At 43.8% G+C, this 11,269-nt stretch overlaps 1 protein-coding gene across 1 annotated transcript in view; it reads right to left on the bottom strand.

Annotated features, from left to right (window-relative positions):
- LOC135218788 (RNA cytidine acetyltransferase-like) overlaps nucleotides 1–11,269 on the bottom strand; it is a 268,720-nt gene that overhangs the window by 222,248 nt on the left and 35,203 nt on the right. The window contains exon 3 of the mRNA XM_064255237.1: nucleotides 6,063–6,234. Within this exon, the coding sequence (XP_064111307.1) occupies nucleotides 6,063–6,234 (172 nt within the window). The remainder of the gene's footprint in view (nucleotides 1–6,062; nucleotides 6,235–11,269) is intronic.

Here is an 11,269-nt window from a genome sequence, read left to right as displayed (position 1 = left end):
ATTTGACTTCACACATTTTCTTTCATTACTAAGAATTCACAGATTTTCTTTTCATTACGAAGAATTATTCTCACTAAAACAAAGGAGATATGGCATAATTTGCTGTCTTGAAATTGTAAGCAAACGTGGCGGCCCCCATTCAGCCGTGCAACGAGTGGAGTTCCCAAACCACAGAATGCTGATTTCAAGAGGCCTGACAGGTACAGTGGTTTTCAACTGTACAGCTTTTCTTTACAAAGTATATTAACACCTTATTTATTGTTTTACCCTTAGATTTCAAGGTTTTCAAAACCTAGGCTAGGACAGATTATTGGCACTGAATAGCCTTTCTCTTGGCCACCACTGGCAATGTTTTTATTTTCATTTTATGGTTTTTTTCTCTCTCTCTCTTCATGTTATCATCGTAACTCCGAGTTGTTGTAAAAGGAGTACGTCATTAAATGAGGAGTACCCGTAAAAGGCTCTGGTTTATATACCAATAAAAAATAATTTTGAACTGTCTCGTGACATCGCACAGCAGGGTTCTGCTATGACATAATTTACTCTGCTGCTATTCCTACTTCAAACTCCCTCAAAAAAGCTGGAGACAGTTGTCTTGGTCTTTCGACAAGGTACAGCAGTGTTCTTAAGAGGAGGTGGCATTGATCTTCCTTCTTCATCTTCTCCATCCTAGTTGTCTTCTCCTCCTGTTTGTCCCCTGTCAGATGCTGGGGGATTAAAGATTTCATGATCCTCTCCCCAAGAAATGGAGGACCATCTACTATTCTTCTTTGCCTTCGGACCAAGGCCATGACTATCCTGCACACATACGTGTTCCCCATTCGCCTTAGGACCACGGCCATGATGCTCCTGCACATGTATGTGTTATTGTGGGTGATGTGTCTCGGCTGTCGGCCTCTTGCCTTCAAGAATCTCGTTCTATGAGAAACTCGACAGTAGTTCCTTCACCTCCAATTCATCCTGTGTATGTTTGAGGAAAGGACAACAAGGTTCCAATCAAGAAATCCTGAGTGGTGAATTCTCCTTCCAATTCAGCTACGTGAAAACGTTCTTTTGGTTCATGCCTACATCTGTCCTTCTAGAAGTCCAGTCAGTACTAGGCCTTCCAGATGTTCATCTTGCCTTTGCCCCTGATCACACTCAACCAGAAGAAATTGAGATTCCTCCCCCAATTCTTACAGACATGGACGTGTGAATAAAAACGGCCAGAAAGATAGAGACGGACATATGGCTGGGCACAGCCGTGGGTTTTGGCACAGCTGTGGAGGTGGATAAGACTACTGTTCTTCACCAGTTGGTTCAAGCTTGCTGACTCCCCATGCTTCACCTCAACAATGTTCCTCATCACAATCTTCAGTTAGTCTTCCCACAACTGAAGACATGACTATACTGCCCTTCCTGGCTGCAGGATGATGCACATCCGTAAGCATGAACGGGTCTTCTGTGTCTGAAGGCAGTGATTGAGATCTATCTTTTTCCTCTACTTCAGGCATTCAGGCTATCGCAAGTGTTAAGGGTCTGATAAATCCTTTGCTCCAATACTAAACCCTACAGATCCATTGGAGAAGGCAGACAGGGATCTTCACATCCAGGAAGGGGAGGATTTGGAGAAACAAGTTTCTTTCTTTTTATACAGTGGTTATTGATCTCATTCTTGAGTTCAGTAATCTTTTTAAGAACACTGTGACGCCATCTGTGATTGCCCTGACAGGTACAGAAGCTTTGCTGAGACCAAGGAAGGACTAGGAAACATCTTTCAAGTTACCTTCTTCCAGTAATGCAGACTCAATCCTAAATCATGTAAATTCCTTGATTTCAGGCTGGGATAACTCTCTTCGTTCCAGCAAATTGTTCAAGTTTCTCCCCCCTCCTCTTCCTCATCAAAGATAATGATATGTAACTCCACTCATGCCTCTCCTGAGTAAAAAGGTAATTTCTGATGTTGTCCGATTGACCTTGGATCAGGTTAGTGCAAAAGGGTACTTCCCTTACCTTTCGAGAAACTGCTTCTTTGGAGGCCATTGCCTCTTCTGCCTTCCAAACTGTCTCTTGGTTTGACTTTTCGTCTACAGCAAAGGCCAGAATTTCTTCTTCTCCTTCTCCGAGAAATACGTAGAGTCAGTAGTGAATCTTACATCAGACTGATGCAATCTGGTGCTAAGGCCATATCATACCTTACCAATTGGAGTGCGAAGTTGTGGGCTAATATCCTGTTGATGAGGAGAGACGCTGCCCTCTCCAAGGTAGCTCAGTCTGTTGATGTCGACTCCTTGTTATCCTTGAGGAATGGCAATATCCTAGAATCCCAGCTGCTTTTCCCTAGGGATCAACAGGATACAGATATCGACAGATGTTGAGCCAAAAATACTAATCGTCTCCTTCAGTAGGCAGTGATTAAATCAACAGCTCCGTCTCGCCCAAACACTCCAAAGCGGAATCAGCAGTTTTCTTCCAAGAAGCCTATAAGACCAGCCACTATGAATGTACTGATAGCTAAGACAGAGTAGCATAAAAACATAAAAGAGAGAATAATCAGAGTACAATGAAAATAACGAGAGAGAGAGAGAGAGAGAGAGAGAGAGAGAGAGAGAGAGAGAGAGAGAGAGAGAGAGAGAGAGAGAGAGAATTGAGCCTTGGTGTGTATGAGTCAGACTTAACATCCAGGTGTAGAAGGAAAAAACATGTTAGTCACTGGACATTAGTAAGAAAGGAAAGCGGCAACAGCCAAAACACCGTCGCAATAGAAACCTTTAGACCGCCATAAACTTATTGACCTGTGGCCTCGCACCTGACTCACTCAGCTTCTGTCAATTAGGAAGCTCCACCTTCAAGAGGAGGTATCAACATGTTAATTTATCAAGCTCCACCGTCAAGAGGAGGAATTAACATATTAACCCCACCTACAAGGGGATGGGGTAAGATAATAGAGAGTCAGCTCCACTAATCCTGACTTCATTTGGGCAGAGACCTGGAACATACACCGCCTTAGAGGGTTGAGCCAAGGCAATCGTGAGGGTAGCTAATTGCAGAGCGGAAGAACTGAAGCAGAAAGGACCAACCGCTGTTATAGAAGAAAGAAGCAATACCTTTCCAGAGCATTATAGTGGTCTTAAACAGACTATTTAGATTTTTTAAAATCTTAAGTTGTAACTTGTGTAAGCTTTTAACTTGTATTTCTTTGCATTAGTAAAGAAAGAAAACTGCATTCATCTCACTTAAACATTCCTGAGACTTGATATTACGAATCCAGACTATCAACTGAAAAGAATATTAGAGTAAAGAAAGAAACAGAACCAGAATGAATCATCTAAAGAAATAGAAGCAGGTAAGAGAACACTATCACAACATAAAAATCGTGGCAGCGGTGGGATCCAAGAGAAGTAATGTGCAGTGAAAAATAGTTAAATAAATAAGATACATTTCGACAGTTACAAAGGTGATACCAAGCGACAAATAGAACTTAGAATGAATAACAACAGCGAAGAATTATAGTGATCGATAAAATCCTGCTATAAGACGTCAACCAAACAACAACGAGAGCAGTTTTGCCTCGGAGCGAAGAAACGGTAAAACACAGCATATTTAAGAAGGAGAAAGTATAACAAGTATGCGACACAGACATAACATTGAGCCGATAAGTGTAACGCAGTTGCAAGATAAGAATCTCACAAAGGTTCAACAATACGACAGACGAATATTTACCGACCATGAAGAAAGTGCTGAATTCCCGTGCAACAATAACCGGTAAGTTGTCATGAAACTGAACTTTGTTCTCTCTCTCTCTTTTATGTTTTTATGCTACTCTATCAGATATTCTCTTAGTTATCATTACATGAACAAGACTTCTCAACCTGCTTTGTTTCCGAAGAAACCGCCTCAGCAATGACCCTTTCAAACTCGCTATTTCAAGGTCAGGAAGGGGGAATACAGGCAGAGCCAGGGGAGGTAGATGATAGAGTGGGCACCACTCCCCACCCTTTGTCAACAGAAGGGATGCCTGGAGAGTCATTGGGCTACATGGCAGAGCTTTGGTTCAGACCTGTGGGTGGTAGATGTTCTTCAAGTAATATCTATCTACTTCCTTCCGACTTCGTTCATCCTCTCTCCAATCATCCTCTCCACCTCACTTACGCCTGAGGTTCTCCAAAAGACCTAGCTCTCCAAGAAGAGGTGAGGAAGATGATGGAGAAGGGAACAGTAGAACAAGTAAAGCATCATTCCCAGGATTCTACAAGAGTCTTCCTAGTCCCCAAAGCCACTGGCAATTGGAGGCCAGTGATAGACATTTCACATTGACCTCTTCATCAGGAAGACAAAGTTTAGGATGGAGACTCCTCAAACAGTCTTAGCATCTGTCAGAGACAATCACTACATGCTGACTATAGATCTCAAGGATGCTTACTTCCAGCTCCCTATCCATCCCTCCTCCTGTAAGTTTCTTCGCTTCAGCCTTGGAGAATTGGTGTTCCAGTTCAAAGTCCTTTGCTTCAGACTGACAACAGCAGCCCAGATGTTCACAAGCTTTCACCCTAGTGTCAACATGGGCTCATGCTCAGGGGATTTGCCTCCTAAGATACCTCGATGACTGGGTGGTCTTAGCAAGTTCCGAGGAAAAGACAATTTGACAAGGGCGCCCTCTTCTCTAATTTTGTCAGGCTTGGGCATCATGATAAATCTGGGAAAGTCCAAGCTTCATCCAAGCTGGAGAATTCTTTGCATGGGAATGATCATAGACACAGCCTCATTGTGAATCTTCCCATCAGACCAGAGGACTGATTAGTTCAAGACATGGGCTCATTCCTTCCTGTCCGAACAGAAATGACCAGCTCAGCAGTGGCAAGTGATCCTAGGGCTTTTGACTTCACTGGAGAAGGTGGTTCCTAAAGGGCATCTACATCTTTAATTCCAGCGATGGAGGTTGAAGGAATTTTGGTCACCAGCAAGGGACACTCCTCAGCTACAGGTCACTCTGTTAGCAGAAGTAATAAGCAACTTTTTTTGGTGGTTGGACTAAAAAAGGGTTTTGGAGCACTCCATTATCCTGATGTCAGATAACACTACAGTGGTAGCTTATGTCAACAAAAGGGGCCTAGTGTCATGCCAACTTCACTTGATAACAGTCTAGTTGCATCAGTGGGACATTGACAACTCGGTGAAAATCATGGCCAGTAACTGACATCAGCAAATAGCTGTTTCTCAAATCAATTGTTCATATCAGTAGTACTTGCTATTGTTTATGCCAGTATCTTGCACATAGTAGTACACTGGCATATAGCTATTAATTATAAGAAATATATCATAATGAATTCTTAGACAAGTTACATGGTTGGTAAGCCTGGTTTTAATGTATGAAGATTTGCATTTAACTTAATGAACTTTTGCTTCAAGGCCTATTTACATATAGTTATAAGCTACTCATATATGCATTATTAATGGGTTCTAATAAACTGAGACAGCATGGACGTTTACCCTAGTGTAATCTACTGAAAATACATCTTGCTCTAATACAGGATGTATATGATGAATCATGTTTTTGGATTAAATTTTAATGATTGCACGACAAATGAGATCAGGTGATACATAAGCACTATATATACACAAATTAGTTCTTTCGTATACATATTGTATATTTCTGAGTTTCACAGACTGTTTTTGTTAGAAGTAAACAGTGCTTGTGTATTTACGTAGCAAACTTCATTTCTGAAATCAGAAAAAATCTAAAAGCCCTCATAGCCACTCAAGAACTAAGACGGCTAATTAAGAAAGTCCCAGATCACGGGAGTTCCTGGACCAAGATGAAAGAGGCCAGACTGTGCCAGTAATACTAATAAGCCAATTAAAACTGAGCCTTTGGACTCTAGGATACATAGTAAATTTCCATGACTTATTTCAGAAAAAAAAGGTCTTCAATGCAAAAAATATAGTAATTATTTAAAGAAAAAATTTCAAAGTACAACACCACTATCTTATGTTTAAGTACTAACACTACATTCTAATATGCTGCAAGCAAAATAACGTTACTGTACGGATGTTATGAATAGGTCATGTTACCCATGACTTACCTGGATCACACACATTCCATAGGTACTACCCAGCACACTCTTTGCGTCACTGAAAGCACAGTATCTGATGGGAGTTGCTAAAAGAAAGAGATGAAGTGCATTCTCACTTGATATGTTGCACTTTCCAGACTTCAAATTTTTCTCAAACTTCTTTAACTGCTTTCGGCTTTGTCTACAAAAGGATAAATAAAGTACATTAAATATATAAAAAATGAAAGCAAGACTAGTATACATAAATCCATGTATGTACAACTTTGATCAAAATAATATTTTCATAATAAAAAGGGATTTTGACGTAGGAAAAATCTATTTCTGGGCGAGGAAGCCGTGTCGCCCAGTGAAATATGTCTGCTTTAGCACTATTTCTAGTAAAATATTGCTATAATACCAGAGAACTGCTAAATTGGACATGTCAGAAGCTTCTGACTCGCTCACCTATATAAAAGGTGTCGGTATAAAACTGGGGCGAGTGTTAAACACTACCACAGCAACCCCTCCAATTAGCCTTTTCCTCATCAAAAGACCCTAAATACGGGGAGCCGACCCATAGGTCACACCTAGCTACCCCGTTGAAGGCGTCTGTGACGTCATACTTATCGATAGCAATGAAGCTTGGTGCACTGCAAGGGGGGGAAAAAACCATGGGGGGATTTCACTGGGCGACACGGCTTCCTCGCCCAGAAATAGATTTTTCCTACGTCAAAATCCCTTTTCTGGGCTCAGCCGTGTCGTTCCCGTGAAATTGTACCAGAGAAACGCCAAGCTACATCACTCTGAAACGAAATAGAATATTAAATTGTATAAATTAACACCATACACCAAGTCAACTAACAAAGAAATGTGCTGCGGTAGGTAGAATGTTAATAATGCTGGCATAATGGAAAATATTCATATGACACAAGGACAGTACTATATTGATGTTGTAGCAGGAGACACTGACCTCCCTACAGCTATTGCATGATATTTAAGATCCTCCAAAGACTTAGGGTAATGCTTTGGAAAACCCAGTGCAACTTCCAACCAGTATATTTCTTCAGATCATCAAAGTTCATATATTTGAAGAAATTTACAGAAGTTGTTATAGCCCGAATACCACGCGCTTTGGGAAAGGACCCTGGGCTGACTTCCTTGGTAAAATACAAAAACTGCTGCGCAATGCCCTTTAGAGATATGGTACCACCACCGCCCCACATGAAAAGGGGGGGAGGGGGGCCTTCGGAAAAGGTAGATGTTCTAGATAAATAGTCCTTAGGAGTTTTAACAGGACATAAAGAAGGATGTTGCGGAATCGGAACAACCTTCCATGGGGATCACCTTACCAAAGGGTTCTCATTCTTAGCCATAAAATATTCACCCGAGGAAACGAATTCTATATGCCCTTGGCCACTAGATAAAGATGACATCTGCGATGTTCTGGCACCTGAAGACAGACTTAATAAAAACAGTGCCTTACGCAAAAGGGTTTGGCAATCACATTTGAAGTTGTCTGTTTTAGAGTCTAACCTGAGAACATCGTTAAGAAACCATGACACTGACGACGGCCTGTGAATAAGCCGCAGGCGTGCACAAGCCCTTGGGATTGAGGTGAAATAAGACTCGGATAGATTTATACCAAACCCGAGAAGAAAAATCTTTTTCAGAGCTGACTTAGTGGTTGCTATTGTGGCAACTGCCAAGCCTTGTTCGAATAAAGTCCTGAAGAATGTTATAGTCACGTTCATTGTCATTACTTTGACATTTGATTCCCTGAGCAATGTAGGCAATTGTTTAACTGCTGAACCATACTGGCGAAGTGTAGATTCTCTTTTGTCTGACTCCAAGAACAAAATGTTCTGTGGATCAATGTCCCCTACCCTCCTACCTGCAAACTTCATGAAATCCATAAAGATAGGGTTTTGTGAAGACCTGAGGAATCGAACACAGTCACCGTTTGAACTTGTTGCGACAGCCTCAAGTCCGGGAGAGGGTGAGGACGAAGACCTAGTTCCAGGAGAAGGGGAAACCAATTGTTCTTGGGCCAGTAAGGAGCTATGAGAGCCACCTGACCTTTGAAGGATTTCAACTTGTGCAGCACCTTCAGGAGAAGGTTCACTGGAGGGAATAAATAAACCTCCCTCCACTGGTTCCAACCTATACTCAGGGCGTCCGTAGCGTATGCTAGAGGGTCCATATTTGGGGCTACGTAACAAGGCAGCTTGTGGTTTGCCCCTGTAGCGAACATATCTACTTTCAGACCCGGTACTCTCCTACAAACCCTCTTGAAGGGGATTCCTGGTCCAGTGACCATTCTGACTCCAGGGGGACTGACCGGGACAGTGCGTCTGCTACTACATTGTGGACTCCTGCCAGATGGGTAGCCGATAGATGCCAGGTGTTCTTGTCAGCTAGAGAAAAAGTTGCTATCACCACGTGGTTCACATGACTTGACTTTGAACCACCTCTGTTTATACCGTGTATCACTACCTCACTGTCGAGAGCCAATCTGATATGAGTCTCCTCCGGAAGACGGAGCTTCATTAAGGTCAGAAACACTGCCATAGCTTCCAGGATGTTGATGTGAAGCTTTTGGAACTGAGGTGACCAAGTTCCCTGAACCTTGTCGTGCTGTGAATAACCTCCCCAACCTGACAGTGATGCGACTGTATGCACCAGTAGGGACGGGGGAGGGAACTGCAACTGTAACTCTTTGGCTAGGTTTTCGGCCATTGCCCATGGACGTAGACGTTCCCTTCCTTGGGAATCAGAGGTACCCGGCCGAACTTGTCGCGACACTTGGCATTGGCCTTTGAACGTCAAACTCGATTGATGTCCTTGAGCTTGGCTTTCAACAGAACGTCTGTGACTGAGGCTAAATTGGAGGCGAAGCCTAGGATTGTCTCCTGATTCCTTCTCGAAGCCTTTTTGCATTTTAAGAATTGGCTTGTTACCTTGGCATCCCTTCCCGGATGGAATGGAAAGATTGTGTGAATCCAAGCCCCAATGGATACCTAGCCACTGGAACTTGGATTCTGGGGCCAATCGGGACTTGGTCCTGTTGATCTTGAACCCTATATATTCCAGGAAAGATATGACCTCGTCCGTGGCTTTCATATACTTGTCTTTGGCCATCTCCCAGATTAGCCAGTCATTTAGGTACGCCACCACCAATAAAACCTGAGACCTTAGCTCCTGCACCACTACCTCCGCCAGGTTCGTGAAAACCCTTGGGGCTATATTCAGCCGGAAGGGCATCACCTTGAAGGAATAGGCTTCTTTCCCTAGTTTGAAGCCCAGGAATGGATGGAAGTGCCGAGCCATCGGGACATGATAATAGGCGTCTGTAAGATCTATAGAGGTGGTGACGCCCCCACGGGGAAGTAAGGCCCGTACCTGAGAGATGGTCAGCATTTAGAACTTGTCGCAAGGAATGTACAAGTTTAAACGGGACCTAAGATCACCCTTCTTTGGTCGGTCCCTTTCTTTGGGACACTGAATAGACGACTCTGAAATTTCAAGTTCTTTGTCCCGGAGACTGCTCCCTTCTGGAGAAGATCCCTGGAGTAATCCATCAACCCTTGGGTTGGATGCTGATAGATGGATACTATGCTTTCCGCCCAGCTGCTGAACCCCCAACGATGTTAAAAGAGATACAGCCTGCCTCCTATTTGAGGAACTTCATTGAGATGATGAGGGTCGGGTTCCTTTCCTGACCATGCACCTCTAGCTCGCCCTTGGGCTCCGGTTCCTCCACGCTGACGAAAGGGGCCTCTAGCCCTGCAACCCCTAGCAACCTTGGTAAAAGGTTGAAATACCCGATTCTCATAGACCGGGTTAAAAGCAGGCGACACTGAATACAGTGGGGGAACCTGTTGGCTAGCCGACAGCGAAAGGAAGACAAATTGATGCTGTTGCCGAGGCTGAGCCTTAGAAGATGAAGGTTGGGGAACTTGCTGAATTAGAACAGCTTGAAGCACAGGATGCTGTTGCGGAACTTGGAAAGGTTGGTACCTTCTTTGACCCTTCCTGGCCCTAAAACTGGAGGAAGAAGACTCTAATTTCCTTTTGAAAGGAATGCCCCAATGCAATCTGATGCTTTGATTAAAACGTGATGCCTCGTTCTGAACCTCGTTTACTGCCGAAGCTGGGAAGAGATCTGCACCCCAGATTGAGGAAGCCAGAAGCTTGTTGGGTTCGTGCCTGATCGTAGCCTCGGATAGAACATGCTTCCTGCCATTTCTCTTAGTAACCGCAAAGCCGTACAAGTCACATTGCATGCTTAAAAGTAACTACTCCGCAATGACCTTACACAGCGGTTCATGAGCGTACTCCAGAGCCACCGTCTCTGTCATCACTAGAGAGTTAAGAGACCTTGCAAGACGTGTCCTAGCATCAAATTCGACTTGGATCAGTGCGTCTGACAGAGGCGCTCACTAAACAAGTTGATTGCACAGTTTGGCTTAAGCTTGTCTACCGAGAATGTAGCCGGCAAACTTCCCACAAATTCTCCCTACCCGGGAGTAGCAATGATGTGGGATCTGTCTCGCTAAGCTGGGGCTCTTCCCGAGTCACTGCCTGAAGGGTAAATCCTACTACCTTTTATGAAAAAGGTAAGGAGTTCCCGTCATCAGACGTAAACATCGTGAAAGGGCTTTTAAATGCTGTTACCTTAGTATTTGAGCAGATCCACTTCTAGGCTCCATATCCATACTTGATGAGCCTGATTGCTAGAAAGGATAACAGTCCCCTTGGAGACCTTGTCCTCCCTAATCGAAGCTGCCTCCATAAGCCTAACATAACCTATAAATGGTGGCCATAACCTTTCGGGGAAGAACTCGAAATCCTCGAGTCTACGTGTACCACAACCTTCTGCAGTCAACATCCCGCTGACAAACGGAGCGAAGATCACTACCCTCCAAGGATCACCAGGGTGGAACGGAGGGAGCATGGACCCGTCAGGCATGCTCTGACCTTGCACCAAGTTACTAGGAGGTGCCGGAACTGCCGACTCCTGTCTGAGACCTGCAATCAGGGAGTCCTGTGCACCTAAACTTTTAAAAACAAAAACACCCTTTCAAACCTTGGTGCGACTGAACTGACTAAGCTAGCAAGACCACTGACCTGATTTAAAATATTCGTGTTGAACAGGTCTTTGCCGACTAAAGGGGAACCTTCCAGCCCTCCCTACGGTACCTTATGAGGTATCCGATCTCAAGACGTTGAAGGGATGG

Source organism: Macrobrachium nipponense, chromosome 1 (genome assembly GCF_015104395.2).
Source record: "Macrobrachium nipponense isolate FS-2020 chromosome 1, ASM1510439v2, whole genome shotgun sequence".
NCBI classification, from domain to species: Eukaryota; Metazoa; Arthropoda; class Malacostraca; order Decapoda; family Palaemonidae; genus Macrobrachium; species Macrobrachium nipponense.
Note: the sequence above shows the minus strand (reverse complement) of the source record. Positions and strands in the feature narration are given on the sequence as shown.